Here is a 17471-nt window from a genome sequence, read left to right on the forward strand (position 1 = left end):
CGCCTCTGCACAGGGGCTAACTGAAGATCCTTCAACCGGGCAGGAGAGTCCGGGACATCAGCAGCACATGAACCCTGAGGTTTTGTGCCCGACCGAGAGTGGGGAAACGTCGACGGGAGTGCAGATGTACGTGGATACAGGGAGCCAGGAACAGGCTTATGAAGCCCAAGGTCAACAGGATGTAGCCAATGAGATGATGGGAGACGCGAGCTGCTTGTTCTCGCCGTCAGAGAAAGACGACTTCTTCGGGATCGCGTCAAACGGGGACACGCCATTCATGCTGAGCCAGCAGGAACAACCGCTTGAGGCTGAGAGGGCAGCAGAGGAACATGCCCAGGTGCACTTCCAGTCAGAGCAGGTGTATGCAGAACAGGCTCAGGAGCAGCAGGCGCAAACCATCCCGCAGAGTTTGCCGGAGAGCTCGGGCTGGTCTGCAGCTCCGATTGACGACGCCAGCAAACTTTTCGGAGAGTCCCAGGGATGCTCGGACGATTTCTTCGGAGGAAGCTACCAGGGGGCTGCGGAAAACGTCGGACAAACTCCGACGTTGCCCTATCAGGTTGCCTGCACTCACGAAAACTGACCTGCCAACTGAAGTTTGGTCGCAGGATCAGGTGCAGAACGCTGCACCACCGACCATGACCCCGCAGCAGCCGCCAGCTGTTGTCACAGCAGCACAACAGGGCCCGTTCGATCAAGTCGGAGGCGCAGGTGCATCGAGGGTGGCCAACGACGTCAGCGAGCTGTTTGGCCCGGTGTCGAATGACGGTGAAGAGACTTGAAATGCTGCTGACTGATGCGTGACGCTGCTGTTTCTGCAGTCCCTGACCTTTTCGGGCCTCCAGCTGAAACTCAAGAATATTCTTTCTTCGACAACCTCGCCACCCAGTATCAGCAGCCCCCCGCAGCCTACCAGCCTCAGACCTTTCCTGCCGACCCATCCACGTACTACGCTGCTCCCAACAGCATGCCCTACCAGGATCCAAATGCCTTTTACTCACAGCAGCTCCACGAGCCTGCGCCATATCACATGGAACATCCACAGCAAGTCCAGGGGCACTACGCCCCTCAAGATTACCAGCATGTTCAAGGTCATTACCCTCAGCAAGACTACCAGCAAGCTACGTTTCAGAGCGCCCAGTACCAGGGCAGCTACGATGCTCAACAGGCGTATCCCTTCCAGCAGGCGGAGCAGAGCGTCGGCGACGGGCTCTCAGTTCATGGGTCCAGCGAGAGTGTTACGAGCGAGTCTAGCCGATACCTCTCGGACCCCACCTCCCACTTGCAGAGCAGCAGCATGCCGCCCTCTGTGTACAATGCAGAGCAGTACTCGCAAGGGTCGACGGCTCCTTATCACATGCAGGCTGGGCATCACAACCTGGCGCAGGAGTCACACTACAGCACCGGCAGCTTTGCAAGTCAGGGAAGCGAAGGAGACGCCAGCGCCTCGAGCTCGCATCCTTCACAGCCATACACTGGCCACTTCCAGCCCGCTGAACAGACGCAGGCTCCCGTGAGCTACGACGCCACGACGTACAGCGCGTATCCAGCACAGGGGAGCCATCCAGGGATTCATAGCGCCCACGGGTCGGCAGGGGAGCAGCACCTGGAGCAGCACGCCGCTGACACGCTTGCTAGCTGGCAGCCATCGAACGAGGCTGCTGCTCACAACGACGAGCCGGCGATCGAGGCGACGCAGCTGGTCGAGGACCTGCCGTTCCCATGGCAGGCGAGCATGCAGAGCCCCGATGACGGTGGGGGAACTTACCTGAATGACGGCAGGCACACCTTGATCCCAGCACGGGCTGCATCTATTACTTCAACACTCAGGTTGGGCTACTCGAGGCTCCTTTGGCAGGTCGTGATGTCTTGCTCGCAGACTGGATTCTCGTCCTGGGAGCCTCCGACTCAGCAAGAGATCGAAGATCAGGTAGGATCTTTGCCCTCCCCATCCCTCTCCTCTTCCTCTCCTTCCTCCACCTACTTCTCGCTCCCTCCCTCGCTCCCCTGACTTCTCTCCAGAGAAAGCTGTTGCAGCAGATGCAGTTCTCTACATACGAGCAGCAGCAGGAGCAGCATCATGCCGACCAAGTAGACGACCGGGTCAACTTCCATCATCACGCTCAGGCTACCAGCTACGGCCACTACGGTCAAACCGATGGGATTGTGCAGGGCGCCATGAACGCGGTGCATTATGATGCCCCCAAGGCAGATCCGACGCACGCGTACCCGCACTACAGCATGCAGACTCCCGCCGCTGCCGCCTCGCACGTCAGCACGGAGCGATCCAGCCGCCCCACGTTCCCAGCCATCTGCTTCGGGTTCGGCGGCAGGCTGGCTGTCGTCTTCCCTCGCGTCAAGAGGAACCTGAGCGTCTTCAGCGGGCGGAGTGAAGAGCTTGACCAGCAGGAGGTCGTGAAGCCCAGCCCTGTCAATATGTACAAAGTAGAGAAGCTCTCCTTCGTCCTCCCGCTCTACCGCGAGCTCGAGAGCTTTCCGGGCCCTCTGAGCCCTTCCAAGGACACCAAGGCCAAGGTCAAGGCCTTCATAGCGGAGAAGATCGCCGGGCCTCCTATCGGAGAGAATGACTGGTCCGTCAACCCGGAGACGATGAAGCTGCTCTGGATCCTGCTGGAGACGCTGGTGGACGGGAACGGGGACCTCTCAGCGGTTGGCGAGACGTCCAAGGTGACTGGGCTGGAGCGCATCGTCCAGTGCCTGCGGGACCCGGGGTTGGTGGGAGATCAGTTCACCAATGGAGGAGGGCAGGGGCAGCTGGGGGGCAGCGCAGGGGCGGACCTGATGATCACTCGCTCAGCGGCGAACGAGGCGGCGGCGCAGGGGGCGCTGCTGGAGATGCAGGAGCTGCTGCTGCAGGGAAAGAGGGAGGAGGCGTGCCAGAAGGCCGTGGAAAACGAGCTGTGGGCCCCCGCGCTGCTGCTGAGCAGCTACATGAACATCGAGACATACACAAGGGTGATGGGAGAGTTCGCCAAGAGCAGCTTCCGGGTCGGCTCCCCTCTGGGGACGCTGTACATGCTGTTTGCAGGGCAGGGGACGCACTTGTTCGAACAGGACTCCATCGAGTACCTGACGGACTCGTGGCAGTGCAACCTGTGCGTCATCCTCAACAACCGCACGCCTAACGACAGCACGACCATCCTGGGGATCGGGGACGCGCTGTGGCAGCTGCGGTCGGATGCCGAGGCTGCCCACCTGTGCTACGTCCTGTCAGGCCACGAGATCGAGCACGTCGACTCGCCCAACTGCCGCATCGCGCTGCTCGGAGCTGACCACCGGGCCCGACCCCACAACTTCTGGTGCGCCCCAGCGATCCACCGGACGGAGGTGCTGGAGTACTCCAAAAGGATGAAGAACCACAAGGCCTGCCTCCATGCCCTCCTCCCTTACAAGCTGGCCCACGCCCAGCTGCTGATCGAGCTGGGCCTGCACAAGAAGGCGATGAGGTACCTGGAGAACATCCTGGAGGCGGCGAAGGCGTGCAAGACCGGTATGATCTCCCAGCGGCTTGTGTTCGAGGCCGAGATGCTCGAGCTCCGGCTGAGGACGCACATGGGGGGCAAGGCGGCGTCCTCGTCCTCGATCTCCGGCTCTCTCTTTGGGGGCCTCAAGAAAGTTCTCGACTCGGCAGTCACCTCGGCCATCTACGGGAGCCAGCCGACGGGCGGCCACATGCCGCAGCCTCCGACTCAAGCTCCCTCGGAGAAGCAGAGAGCTGCTGCTGTGCAGGCTGAGAAAGAGAGGATGGTGCGGGAGCAGAGGAACGCGGCGGCGGCGGCGGCGGCGGCGGCGGCCGAGGAGGAGAAAGCAAGGGCCAAGGAGCAGAGCAAGATGAAGCGAGACTCGTTGGCAGAGGCCAAGGCGGCGAAGAAGCACGAGGAGGAGGGAGGGGAGAAGAAGGGAGGAGGGCTGCTCTCCAAGCTGTGGGGAGCGGTGGCAGGGGAGAAGCAGGTGGATCTGGGAGACGACAACTCGTTCTACTTCAACGAGAAACTTGGCCGATGGGTGGAGCGAGGGAAGGAGAACGAGGTTCGTTCCTGTCCTTGTCCTCCTTTTCAGTCGTCTGATGCGTTCGCAGGCGGCCAGCGACCCGTCCAGTGCTCCTCCTCCCACCATGGCGGCGTTCATGCAGCCAGCGGGCCACAGCGCGGAAGCTCCGACGGGCATGCCGACCATGAACGGTCAGGGACCGCAGGCGCCCATGATGCCGGCAGCTGGAGGGATGGGGCCTGGCGGTGCAGGAGGCAACATGTTTGCCAGGCAGACTCGATCGGGAGCTCGCAGCCGCTACGTGGATACTCTGAACCCCAACGCTGCAACGGTGAGGACTGTACCCCTGCTCCTCCTCATTCTTTTCGTCTTCATTTGGACCGCCTTCTCTTCTCTTCCTCCTCCTGCTGATCGTTCGCATCATCATGATCATCATCATCGTCATCATCATCATCGTCATCATCATCATCATCATCCCACTCATCCCACTCATCCCACTCATCCCACTCATCCCACTCATCTGTACTCTTGTTCTCTCCTCTCACCTGTCGACTTTCACAGGCCAACCAGACTCCAGCTACAGGCATGATGCCCGCAGTAGGAGCGGCAGGCAACATGATCGCCGCCAACAAGGACGCGGCGAAACCCAAGTACAAGATCTTTGTGCCCAACCAGAATGCCAGCAGCGGGCAGAACCAATAAACCGTGGCTTCCGGACGGTCAGTAGTTGCCCAGGCCTTCAACGGCGGGCCGCCGCGGGTCGCTGGGCCCGGGCGGCCGAGGCTGAGACCCCCCCGCCGCGAATCCGATCGTTGATCGCCGCCCGGCCGAAGCCAGAGCCACTGAGAGACTGAGTCGGACTGCCGCACTCGGGGGCACCGTCACGGGCGTCCCGGGCTGAGTCCACTCCGCCCGGCCGGGCCGCCCGGCTGAACATGATGGACCCTGGGTGGTCGAAGTGCCCCCTGTAGTACCCCTACCCCTCCCTACCCTCCCTTCCAGTGTAGAATTTTGACGTTAACGATCAACGAAGAACCCCATTGAGTAAGGCTTGGACCCCCTGAGAGATATACCCCTACCCCATTTTCATCTAGAAAATTACTATCATATAGGGGTGTCTTTACCACCCCCACCCCTTGATCAGCCTCCTGAGTGCATCGAGTACACGGCAATGGATCTTGTCAACAGGGTCCTGAGTGAGCCAGCAGCCCGTGTCACCGGTGCTTCAGGAAGTACCCCACCACACCAAGTGTAACATTCGGGAGTATCCCCTACCTATTTTACATAGTCTGAGTGCAAGCCAGGTACCTTAGGATATACCCCGGGACCCATTGACTTCAGTGGACTACCCCTTCGAAAAGACCACCCTACCCATTTGCTGAACTCCCCTTTCACAAGACTGCAGAGGCGCGATGGCAGCAGTGGTTACTTCAACAGGTACAGCATGCGATTCTGCCATGGAAGGGTCTGCATCTGCTTCCTCCTGTGACATGTTTGTCCTCTCTCGCATATCTGTGTTGTTCCTGTCACCTTGTACTGTGAGTTTTCCTTCTGGCGAACGCTGTAATCCATCATGTGCAATCTGCATTTTCAATCCGATTCGCACCCGTTTTTACTCGTGAGAATACTGTTGCGACCGCTGAACTTGAATCATCCTGCTCCTCTCAACATGGTTGTGCATCCACAGTCTTCATTCGACTCACATGTCAAGGAACGAGTCCCAGGCTATCATGTATCATGTTTCGATTCATATGGAGATCAAGTATTGGTAGCATTTCATGTTGTTCCTGGCACAATCAGTCATTATCATTAGTCTTCAATGTCTCCGCCCCATCATTCCATGAAATTTCTTCTCCCCATCATTCCTCTCACTGAGTCCGTTGATGGATGGCCAGCAGGATCTAGCGCCCAGTGGGAGGCAGCGAACGCGAATGCAGAGCTTTTCTACAGAAACAAGGAGTTGGTAAGTCAGGATGGCATCAGTGGTGGTTGGAGCCAATCGATGATGGTTTCTTTTCAAAGGTTCAAGTTGCGAACAAGCTGAGGGAGTCGCAGAAGAAGCTCGATCACGCTAGGGCGTGCCTTGTCAACCAGCAGGCCTTGAAGCAAGAAGAGCAGTTCCTCAAGCAGGCTATAGTGAACCAGAGCAAGGAATATGCCGACCGCCAGCAGGACATGGAGAAGAGGATTGCAGACCTGGAGGCCAGGCTGAAGGAGATTGAGGCCGACTCCAAGAACACCGAGCAGTACAAGACAGAGCTCGAGAACTACCAGAAGGACATTATGCAGCATCGCCAGTCTGTCGTAACCATCGAGCAGGTTCATTCGTGCTCTAGGCAGAGCCGTTGCGCTCGATCAACCTGACATGCTGCCCGAAGTCCCTGAGCGAAGCCTACCGCTTTGAAGCAAGGAAGTCTGAGTATGGGATGATCATTGAGAAGTATTCCTTCAACTCGTGGCTGGAATGAGTGGAGTTGACTGGAATCTTTAGGAAGCAGAAGGAGCTGGAATACCTTGAGAAACATGTCAAGGATATCAAGGAGGCGAATGAACGCGCACAGGCGGCCAGCGTAAGTGCTTTACCCCGACGTTCTCTACCCGATCATAATGTGATCTGTATAATTTCGTTCTCTCCCTGGCACACATCCTCCTCCTCCTCTCTGATGATTGGATAACTTTGTTGCACTCTCTAGTGCGTAACTCTTGTCTTGTGTGTGTACTCAGTCGGATTTTGCACAGGCTGGAGTGAAGGGCAAGATCGATGAGTTCCGCTCCGTCGAGGGAGATCTGAACCGCGTCGTTGGGGAGATCGATGCCCTCGAGTTCTGCTTGGTGAGCAATTTTACCTTCTTTCTGCGAGACAGGCAGCTCAGTCATGTTCGTGCAGGGCTACAAGGGCTCAAACTCCGTGCCTGATCTCACCAAGGTTGCCTAAGTTGACTCGGCGGGAGGGAGGCGCTACCTTTAGTTCTTATGTTCCTGTTCCGTCTTTCCCACATACAGTCTGTGCTTGCGGCGGGCCCGTGGAATGTCGAATAAACTTTAGATTCTGCGACTTGTGTCGTACATACTGTCGGAACTTTATTGCGGCGAATAAATGTTCTAGGCTATGCTTACAGACTGAGCCACTGACGTACGGTCCGATCCGCCTGCCACTGCCCGGGCACTGGTCTTGTTCGGGCACCGCTTACGGTACTCCGAGTGCGGCGGGCCGCCGCTGAACCGGCGTCGGATGACTGCCGCTGTGAGCCTGCCAGTGCGCCTGAGTCGCTTGGCTCCGAGTCACTGTCTCACCGGCGGCAATCCCCGGCCCCCGGACGGCCCGGTGAGTCCGTCGGCCATATCACTGAGTCGGAGGCGGCGCTGAGCCTCGGAGTCACCCACTGCGGCCGCTCCGAGCGGCGGCAGTGTGGCACACTGAGGCCGAGATGCCAGTCACGGTGCCGGGCGGCCTCAGAGTTCCGACACAGAGACTGAGACGCCGGCGTGCCACGCCGCGGCCAGGCCGCCGTGTACCGTACGGTCAAGTTACCCGCGGCGGCCCCCCGGCGGCCCCCCCGGGCCGGGCCCGGGCGGGCCGGGCGGCCCGGCCACAGTGACTGAGTCCGCAGCCGGGCCCCGATCGGTGACCGCCGCGCGGCCCGGCCGCCGCCCCCGGCGGCCCGGCCGCCCGCCGCCGCGGTGAAGCCGGAGGCCGCCGAGTGTGCCTTCTGAAAGTTGCCTTGCCAGTCCTCAATTGAAGATGCCCGGCGCAGTTAGTGGCCTCGCGGAAAAAGTTAACTGGGCAAGTCACAAGTTGAGTTTTCTCTTCTCGCTGTTTGGCCTGTGCGACAGTCACTGAGTGTGACGGTGAGGCGGCCCTCCGAGACTCGACACCGTGACTCTCCTGATTGTCCTCGTACTGATTTTTAACTTAACTTTGAGTAAAGGGTATTTACGCGCTCATCAGCGCTTTTATCAGTGAGGTCGCCGTCGGAAGGTCACGAACGGAGTCACATGGGCCAACATGGCGATCCGCCTCGGCGTTGCGCCGGGGCCGAAGAACACTGATTCCTAGTCTGCCCGGCACAAGGTGGGTCATCATAGGGTAAAATGGGGGGTGGGGCTAGGAGGCTCAGAGCCAAAGAGGGCGGAAGTAGTCACGTGGGAGCAACAGTAAAGAAGTCAAGTCATGCCGGAGGCCGAGGAGGTGGTCACGGTGTACGCAGCTTTAATTCCGGGGATATAGTAAAGAGTCACGAGGTCATTCCGTGAGCCTGGTGCGGCCGGCCTCACTGGGTCTCGTGGTCCTGAGGGTCAGGAAATTGGGTAGGGTGGTCCAAATGGGGTGGCCTTGACTAATGGGAATGTGGATAAATGTACGGGTCATCGGAAATACAACTTGGAGAATGGGGTGGGTAGGGTGGCACGGGGGAGGTTGTTGGCTGCGCCATGTGACCGTATCGGTCACGCGGGATAGGGAAGGAGAGTGATCTCGAGATTGCCTGCCCTCCGCTACAAATATCCTCCGCCTCCCCGTCCCGGTACCGACAAACAACCTCACTCTAGCCCTCCACTCCTCCACCCCCTCCTCCTCCTCTTCGGACTCCACACGTTACTCTTGCCCTCGTAGACTCCTCCACAGCTCTACCTCCCTCAGATCAGATGTCTGCGCACTGTGATAGCGACGACGAGCGTCATCCCCGCCAGTGTTGCGGGCATGGAACTTGCGCCATTGTCGGAGTCTGCATCCGAAACATGAGCTTCCCCTGGATCGTGGAAGTGTGTGAGAACGAAGTTTCTTCTGACATCGAGATCGATCAAGGAGCTGCCAGTGATCCTGAGCCGGAGATTGCATGTGAAAACCAAGACGAACAAGACATTGCCCTTTCATCGGGACTGTACTGGACCATGCCCGCAAGGGTGAGAATAGCGAAGCCTGTCAAGATCAGAGACAATGGCATGTTTCGCAGGGCCTGCAGCTCGCCATGCGGCAAGGAAAGCGCCCGGGAAACAAGGATTGGGCGGAAACCCTGCTTCGTCCAGTGGATCTGTATGAACGATTTGGACTTCAACAAGAAGAAGCCTTTGCTTGCTAGGTTCTACCTCAAGTTATCATACTTTCGACGGGCCAACAAATGCGCGAGGAGCTGGAAAGAGACTCCCAATGCTCCCGCTAAGACGATGGTCTTGGACAATATCAATGCGGTGAGGACTAGGGTCGCCAACGCCCGCTTGTCGCGAACCTCCGAGGTAGCACCAGAAAGCAACTAGGACGTTTCTATCAACCGCCTGGTCGTGTAGTCGTTGGCATGTACATATTTTTAGTCTCCCCCCCTGTTAACATTTCATGTTGAATGAAGTAGAGAACCTGAATGCACTTTAGACTTTCGACCCTAAACTTGAAACCAAGCCTTAATTGAACGCGGGACACTGCTTTCTAACTGTGATGTTGTGCCGGAAGATCTCTGGGTACGAGGAAGCTTCAAGCTAGATTCCTTCCGGTCCGGGGCCTGGCAGCCGCTCTGAGCGCCCGGCCTACTGCCGCTGAACAGTGAGCAGCACCGCGCAGTGGCCTGCGCGGCTGCAGCCCGGCCGCTGAGTGCTACGGCGCCGCGGCGCGGCCTCGGACGGTCACGGTCACTGACTGACCCACGGCGGCCGGGCGGGCCGCCGGGCCCGTGACTTGGTGACGCCTCACTGTCGGCGCCGCGGTACGGTACACGCCACGGTACGCTCCCGAGCCTGTCCCGAGAAACTCGCCGGAGTTCCGAGGCTCGGGCCGAGCCATCGGTCATCGGCGACTCAGCGGGCTGGCCCCGGGCCAGGGCTCGCGGGGCGCGGCGGCCCGGGCTCCGCCTCGCCGCCGCTCAGTGAGGCTCGCTCGGACTCCGGGAGGCGGGCCTCGGAGGCGGCTCGGAAACTTCCACTCAAGGGGATGGCCCGCTACACAGCCAATTCATTGCCTACACATCATGCCGGAAGGCGCCGGTGAGAACTTGCTTCTCCTGCTCCTCGAACCCCCTCCTCTCTCCCTGCTGCTTTTTTTTCCCTCCCCCTGTTTCCCCCCCCTTTTTTTTCCCCCCCTTTTGCCCCCCCCCCCCCCCCCCCCCCCCCTTCGCTTGCTCCCTCCCTCCCACCCTCCCTCTCTCGTTTCGATGTCTCCTTTGCAAACTTATCTCACGTATATGCCATTCTGTCACCATTCTCCTGATTCTCCTCTTATCTCATGGCGTTTACGTTTGAGAAGACTTCAGTCCATTTTCACTGTGATCTTCAACATCCATGAAAGGCTCTCATAGCTATCATCACTCGTGCTCCTGCATGCCTCAATCCCCGCTGTTTCATCTCAGTACACACGATTTCACACCTGCTTTAGGCGTGATTCTTCGCTTGCACGATGAAACCTGATTGTGCAAGAAAACAGCTGCTGAGTGCCTGAATCTTTGTTGAGAGCAGTCTGAGAGACGGAACTGCTTGTTCTCCAGCCCTGATAGCCTGACATGGAAAATGTAAAGCGATATAGTGGTGGATTTGGGGGCTCAATGCGCCCAGAGCCTGTGAGTACACGACCAGTGCTTCCTCCTTCCCGCCTGCCCTTTGATGTTTACCCTTGTCGCAGCTGCAAGATGCAAGCTCGGAGTGGGTCGACGGGTTGGATCCGGGAAATGTGGAGGTGAGAGAATCTCGTCGCTCTTGACTGACGCTGACACACGTGGGATCCTGCAGTTCATGATGCATGACTCGCCTGCGGCTCAAGGATCTCAGGCCCCCGCTCGGAAGAAGTTGGGCTCTCTTGGCTGCCTCTGAGCTCCTGCTGACTTCCCTCCAGCACGTCGGCACAGATCGGTTGGCTCCGACCGAACCTCCTCGAGTCAGGGAGTACCGTCACAGCACCAGGTGAGCAGGAAGGCGAGGTCTCTTCCCAAGTGATGGACTTTCAGAGACGTCCAGGATGAGCTCACAGGCCGCCAGAAGCTCCAAGGCTCTCAGCAGCAGGTAAGCCCTCCGCCCTCGTAGGAAACCAGCGTTGTGAGAATGTGCAAGCCAGGACGTGAAGCCACCGGAAAAGGAGGGGAAGAACTACGTGAAAGGATCTGCTCTCGGTATTCAATACTTCCTTCCCCTCCATGACCTTCGCTCCATCCCGTACCTTTCCTCGTCTCTCCCTCCTTCCCGCATCCTCCCTCCTGTCTCCACACCGCCTCTGCCTCCCTTCTCTCCCTCCCTCCTCTCACTGCATCGCCTCTTGCTCCCCTCTCTCCCTCCTGCTCCCTTCCCTCCTTCAGCTCCCTCCCCACTCTTGGTTTCTCTCGCACACAAGTTGTCACCAACCGCTTTCTGCGCAGGGAACATTCCGCTGAGCGTCAACGACTACACCGCGCCCAACCTCAACTCAGCGATGCTCCCAATTGTCTCTCGCTCCCGTTTGAGCATGTCAAGCGCTGACCCTAGCTCTCCAGCAATGCAACCTGCGACGGAACTGGAGGAAGATGAGACGGCGGCGGGCTCAGGAGGACACGGACTCGAGCGAGGAGTCGAGGTGAGCATGGCAAACTTTCTCCTGTTCGGGGCATGCCAATCTGAGCATCGACCTCAGCGATGAAGAGCCTGCTCAAAATTCTTCGGAGTCGAAAAATTCTGCCGGGACGGTGCCGCAACCGGGAACAAGTGCAGCTAGCGGAGTGATCAAAGGGCAGGCTGGGACAAAGAATTCCGCATCGCTACCACGCCTGAGCAAACGACAATGAGCAGATTCGTAGGACAGGCTGTGTTCTTGTACAACTTCGATGTCTATGTCAAGAGTTTTGTTTGGTAAGCATGAAATCAGTTGAAGTTCCCGCGCCAGCTCTTTCAAACGGGGTTCGTTAAGCTTTGAGATCTTTTGATCATTCCTGCATTTATTCACCACACCAAGTCTCTCATGGTGACCCGAACATCCGGCGTTCTAACTCAGGCTTACGACCTGTACTGCCTACTGACAGGTAGACTTTTTTAGTTCGCTCCACCTCCGCTTCCTCCTTCCGAGCACACATCCAGACCTGAGTCCTGCGAGAAATTTCAGTCAAAAAAGATGCTATTTACTTGTAATCAGTCTTACCGAGCACACTGTGTTGCATCCGCATTCTCCGCTATTCTTCTGGCTCTGAGTGCAGATCTTGTATGGCTCACTGCCCAGTAAACATCAGCAAGTCCGAAATATCCTGAACTTGACGACACTTACGGGTCAATCACGATACCCTCAGCATTGCACGTCGATAGAGCTGTGAACTGCCTCAAGAGGGAAAACCTGATCGATGGTGACAGAGTCAAAATCGTTAAAGATGATCAAGAAAGAAAGTGTAATGTTTAGCAGAGCAAGCTGTAGTCAGTTGTACAGCAACATCAAATTCTATCCATAAAGACACTGAAATGAGGATGACAGAAGATTGGGCAACATAAAAAAGCAGTCATGACAGGACACTAAAAGGCATTGCAGTATGTCGACACGTCGTTCAGTATCAAAGAAATCGTTGAAGTTCTCTTCTTTCTTCATCTCCTGCACCCTTCTCTCTGCACGGACAGCAATTCCTCAATCATCAGCGATCTCGTTTGCACCTGCCTGCATACACAACCTGCTCCTACGGTGTCTGCCTGCTCTACTGTCTCACAGGCTTCTCCAAACTCTCAGCAATTTCCATTTCACAATGTCTTTTCACAATGTCCTTTCTGCTTAAACTTTTCTGCTAACACAATCTGGACCAAGGAAGTTGTCTACATACACCAGGTGACTCTGACCATTGGATGCTTCTTCATCTTGACCGTGCATCTGCATACTCTGATTGCTCACTCTAAACTGCCTCCCTTCCACTCCACCAGCCTCTCGCTGCAACTTAATCTTCAAGTCGTCAAGTTCTGTACGCACTTTCAAACGTCCGTGATTGACAACATGCCTACAAGTGCTCACAAGCTTCTTGCTCTGCCCTCTCATGCATCGTCATCTTCATCTTCTCCACTGTGGGCGAGGGGCGAGGCTTACATTGCGTTTGACGTTCTATTTTGGGACTCTGATGCCGTGACCCCTACCTACGAATCAACCTAACAGGACCCCCTCTTTTCACCGGATGACTACTTGAGTCCGACTGTCACTTGAGTAAAACTTTCGATGAGTAAAACTTTCTCAGTGAGGCTGGCACGGCGGCCGGGCCCGCCCAAGAAGGAGCAGGTGAGTCATAGTGTAACGGTATTTGTAACCGCTTATCCGGTCACCGGTCCGTCTGCCTCAATCTGGTCCTAGGTTGGTCATAGCTCGGAGTCTACCTCGGTAGGACCACCTACAGCCCCCTAGCGGCGAACGTTCCTAGGATGGTGATAGAAAATTGTAGATGAGCTAGGACCTTTCTATGACCTAAATGGTGTCGAGGAAGGTGGTTTCCAAGGGGGGTGGATTTTGACAGAAGGGGTAGTTTATAAGGGGAAAGGTGGGTAAGTACCGGGTAGAAAAGCGAGGAAATGGGTAGTGGACTTAGAAGGGGGTGGTCTGTACAATGAAAACAGCGCGGTCCTGAACAGAGGAGTGGTAGCGGAGGAGGAGGAGGAGGAGGAGGAGGAGAATGAGGAAGATTGGGGGCAGTGACAGGGTCAGCAGAGACAGCTGGGGCAAGAAGGATAACTGATTGACAGGAAAGAATGTCGCAGTAGTGCCTGATGATAGGTTGTAGTGGGTTGTTCAAGATCGGAAAGGGTGTTGTGAGATATCATAGTCCGAGATCATCATATACAAGGAGAATGTGAAGGAGTTGAAGCAGAAGGTGCTCAGTGGTATGTTTGCTATTGGATCGTTGACAAGGGTATTGTCTGGCCTTGACCAGTTCGTGATCTGCCCCAAAAATATGGTTTTGAATTGAGACACAGTCATCATTTGAAAATGCTTTATTCGGACAGCACTAGTGATCGCTTGTATCGCGTGCTCTGACTTTCAGCACCGTGTCCTCCTTCTGCCGCGTGTGACTGTCGTTACAGGGTATCGCGCTAGGAGGCCGAGGGGGGGAGGAATGCCAGGAAACGCCTCTGTGTATCTGAGGGGAGGGTCGCAGAGCTCTCGTATTGACATCACACATGCTCTCTCTTGAAATCGGATAGCGTTCCCATCACCTCAGATAGCGCGCTCCTCTCCTAGTCCTCCTCGTCATGCCTGAAGATAAATTCATCAACGACTCTTCTAGTAAGAGGGACCTCTTGAAGAAGTCGCCCTCTCTTTCTCTACCGTTCTTGGACAAGCAGCTGATGGGTCAGTTGAGGGCATGGTGCATGCTCTGTTGTATTGATTCTTGTTGGCCTGCAGAAGAATGCGAGAAAGGGAAACTGGATGACAAGACCAAGAAAAAGATCCGAGATGGGTAAGATCTCGTTTAAATGCTTGCAAGTTGAGGTATTGACTTGAATCGAACAAAGATGCGTCTTGCTGCGAGATGCTTATGAAGGCCGAGCTTCTCACGGTCTTTACTCGCTCCTAAAGGGCCCTGCTTACAAGCGAGCGCTCTTCATTATTCACACTCATCCCATGTGGATGAATGTTGTGATCTGGGCAAGCATCATTCATGCAAGCTTGATCATCTGGGAACCGCCAAACAGATTGAGCTCATGGCTTGATCCAACCTTGGACCCAATCCCCATCATTATCCTTGAAGTTCTGTGCATGGGAGTGTTCGTGGCAGATATAGTTTTCAAGATGCTCTACTTCGGAGATGAAAAGGTGTCGGGATGGCAGGATTACATCTCCAAGGAATGGCAGAGGAACTACATGACGATCATCTTCTTGTTTCATGTCGACTTTGTTCTCTATCACACAAAACTTTGCCCTTTCCGGTTTGCTAGACCTTTCAGGCTGACGGTGCTAGCGGCCAGACATCGGGACGTCAGGAGGCTGATTTCGTTCTTTCCAACGATGTGCGTCAAGCTTGTGACTGTGTTCTTCCTCCCCCTGCTGGGCGTTCTCGCATTCTTCAGCATTCTTTGCGTGCGGATCTATGGCAGGCTGCCAGCTGAGCACTCGCTGGATCTTGGGGAGGACTCTTTCAGCTCTGTCATGCCCGCAATCCGCACGCTGTTCCTCCTCTCCACCATCGACAACTTTGACCCGGTGGTGACGGAGGCGTACAAGCAGCACCCTGTCTCCTTCTTCTTCTTCCTTGCCTTCATCGTGTTCGCAAGCTTCTTCCTCATGTCCGTGGCCCTTGGGGTCATGTTTGATCTCTACCTGGAAGACCACGAGAAGACGGTCAAGGCGGAGGCAAAGAAGGAGGAGAAGTCGATGGCCAAGGCTTTCCAAAAACTGGACGTGGAGGAGCAGGGCAAGATCAAGTGGCTTCACTTCCGAGAGATGTTGGTGCATCTCCGACCTAAAGATCGCAACGTCAAGCACGACATAGCCATCTTCAAGGAGCTGACAAGGGACATGATCCTCAGAGGAGAGGTGCTGGTCTCGCTTCTTGCCTACTCCCCTCCTGACGTTGATGGTCAGGAGCCCCACATCAACTCTACAAACTTCAGGGACATCAAGGGATTCCTGCCGGTCTCCTTCGTCTCGATGAAGAACAGCCCACGTGAAGTTTTGTTTACTGCTTTTGCTCCTCCCTCAATCTTACTTGTCCTTCTTGACTTTCCTGTCCTGAGCTCTGCCCTCCCACCCGCTGTTATCTCCAGGCCCTATGCTTTCCACCTTTCCCGTCCTGCGTGCTGCATAGCAGGCTGAGGTTGTGACGTGACAAGTACGAAACAGCAAAGCCTGCATCGAGCCTGCAGAAGTTCACCGAGTTTTGGGAGTACATAATCATCAGCGTCGACTCAATTCTTATTTTGAGCGGTGCGACTTGCCGACCTGCGGCCCAAGACCATCCGCTGACCTTGTTGACGACCAGGAATGGACAGCATGAAGGTCAACGGCATAAAGTTGGGAACGATCTTCTTGTCCTTCTTCATCTGGCACCTCATTGTCCTCGTCATTTTCGTAATTCCTTATCCTTCCACCATGCTGGACTGGCACTTATGCTCGTCCCAGGACTTCTCCTTTGCGAGGAAGTACTGGAATGTAGACTGGAGAAGAGGAGATAGCATCATCCTTCTCATCTCTGTCGTAAGTTTCTCAGTTTCCCTTTCCCTCACACTGTCTGTGCACCTCTTGTAAGCTTCTGCTATAGGTCTGCCATGCGTGGGTCAACTTCAAATGCCAGGTCTGAGACTTGTCAAGTCATTGTTGATATCAGGCTGAATATTTGCAATTGTGAACGATGAGACAATGAATAGTGGAAGTGATCTGCAACCGTGCTCTTGTATTTGTCGTTGCTGCTGCTGGCCATGATTGCTGTGTGACTGACATCATCGCTATGTTGACACGACTGACTACAAGCTCTTCAGAGTTGCCGTCCATCATTCAAGTGCCTTCTCGAAGCCGTGGCTGTGATCAGAATCTTCCGTCCTGTGCTTCACAATAGAGAAAGCCGACAGTACATGTGAGGGGGCCTTCAAAGTCCTTCTACCTTCACGTTCACCCCTCCGCCTCCTCCTTCATCATCTCTCTTCCTCCTTGTTCGTCCTGCTCATTCACCTCCTTCCTCCCCTCCATGTCTCCATGTGATTTTGCCTCTACTTTGCTCTGCTCCCATCCTCCCTGTTTCTCCTGCACGCCTTTGACCTCGTCGTGTCTTCAGGCTGGCTGTGCTCGGAGTGGGTCCGGTGCTCCTGCACTTTGGGCTGTTGGTGGCAACATTCAACTACATGTTCTCTGTGAGCTACAGGAGGGACAGAAGGAGAGGAGGCAGGAGGGAAGAGAGGAAGACGGAGGGAAAGATTTTGTGGAGATTGGGAGTGAAGAGGGGGGAACAGAAGATTGGAGGCAGAGCAGAGAGAGTATCAGTGCATGACGAGTATCAGTGCATGACGAGCGTTCTTGCTGGAAGGTCATCGCAATGGAGATGTTTGCCTTGGACCCCGTCACGACGACTGGACCTGAGGGGACTCGCCTCCTCCTCGCCTGCGACAAGGTCGGTGTTGTGCGCCATGGCTGCGGTTGAGCTGACGGAGCGGGGGATGCAGGAGCTGCCCAACTTCAACTGCTTCTCCACCGGCTCGCTCTCCATCTTCATGGTGTTCATTGAAGCTGGATTCGGTGTCGTTGCCGTGACTTCGCTTGCCCGCCGCCCCCTGACCTGCCCCGTTACGACAGGCAAGGTCATGCATGCGAGACAAGCTGAAAAGTCTCTTCCCCCGCTCAACTCCTTGCAAACGGCTGGGATCAACCTCTACTTTATCATGGTCTATGCGGTAGTTATCATCGCCTCCTCCCCTCGTCCTCTTTCTGTTCTTGGTCCTTCCTTGCCCTCTCCTCCTCCTCCTCCTCCTCCTCCTCCTCCGCCTCCTCCTCCTCATCCTCCTCATCCTCCTCATCCTCCTCATCCTCCTCCTCCTCCTCCTCCTCCTCATCATCATCATCATCATCATCC

General features: G+C 56.0%; 5 protein-coding genes across 5 annotated transcripts; all 5 read left to right on the forward strand.

Moving 5' to 3' along the window:
- The first annotated feature begins 3881 nt into the window (after nucleotides 1-3881).
- On the forward strand, nucleotides 3882-4726 carry GUITHDRAFT_153547 (hypothetical protein). Its single transcript, XM_005829433.1, has 3 exons — nucleotides 3882-4050; nucleotides 4100-4342; nucleotides 4573-4726. The coding sequence occupies exons 2-3, from the start codon at nucleotides 4136-4138 to the stop codon at nucleotides 4711-4713; spliced, it is 348 nt and encodes a 115-aa protein (XP_005829490.1). The 5' UTR covers nucleotides 3882-4050; nucleotides 4100-4135; the 3' UTR covers nucleotides 4714-4726.
- A 1104-nt stretch (nucleotides 4727-5830) lies between these two features.
- On the forward strand, nucleotides 5831-6946 carry GUITHDRAFT_111486 (hypothetical protein; the record flags this gene model as incomplete). The annotated part of the gene is made up of 6 exons (XM_005829434.1): nucleotides 5831-5974; nucleotides 6034-6330; nucleotides 6390-6451; nucleotides 6503-6581; nucleotides 6736-6843; nucleotides 6899-6946. 6 exons carry the CDS (start codon nucleotides 5831-5833, stop codon nucleotides 6944-6946), a joined length of 738 nt encoding a protein of 245 aa, XP_005829491.1.
- Nucleotides 6947-8628: 1682 nt separating this feature from the next.
- Nucleotides 8629-9369, forward strand: GUITHDRAFT_153548 (hypothetical protein). Its single transcript, XM_005829435.1, has one exon. The coding sequence runs from the start codon at nucleotides 8656-8658 to the stop codon at nucleotides 9262-9264; it is 609 nt and encodes a 202-aa protein (XP_005829492.1). The 5' UTR covers nucleotides 8629-8655; the 3' UTR covers nucleotides 9265-9369.
- A 1124-nt stretch (nucleotides 9370-10493) lies between these two features.
- Nucleotides 10494-11596, forward strand: GUITHDRAFT_111488 (hypothetical protein; the record flags this gene model as incomplete). The annotated part of the gene is made up of 7 exons (XM_005829436.1): nucleotides 10494-10550; nucleotides 10613-10666; nucleotides 10720-10775; nucleotides 10823-10890; nucleotides 10935-10989; nucleotides 11038-11096; nucleotides 11340-11596. 7 exons carry the CDS (start codon nucleotides 10494-10496, stop codon nucleotides 11594-11596), a joined length of 606 nt encoding a protein of 201 aa, XP_005829493.1.
- Nucleotides 11597-14280: 2684 nt separating this feature from the next.
- Nucleotides 14281-17296, forward strand: GUITHDRAFT_111490 (hypothetical protein; the record flags this gene model as incomplete). The annotated part of the gene is made up of 12 exons (XM_005829437.1): nucleotides 14281-14369; nucleotides 14425-15445; nucleotides 15494-15544; nucleotides 15742-15835; nucleotides 15891-15979; nucleotides 16031-16105; nucleotides 16170-16202; nucleotides 16387-16481; nucleotides 16680-16755; nucleotides 16929-17012; nucleotides 17065-17148; nucleotides 17195-17296. The coding sequence occupies 12 exons, from the start codon at nucleotides 14281-14283 to the stop codon at nucleotides 17294-17296; spliced, it is 1893 nt and encodes a 630-aa protein (XP_005829494.1).
- Nucleotides 17297-17471: the final 175 nt, after the last annotated feature.

The sequence above is a fragment of the Guillardia theta genome (assembly GCF_000315625.1).
Source record: "Guillardia theta CCMP2712 unplaced genomic scaffold GUITHscaffold_52, whole genome shotgun sequence".
NCBI lineage: Eukaryota > Cryptophyceae > Pyrenomonadales > Geminigeraceae > Guillardia > Guillardia theta.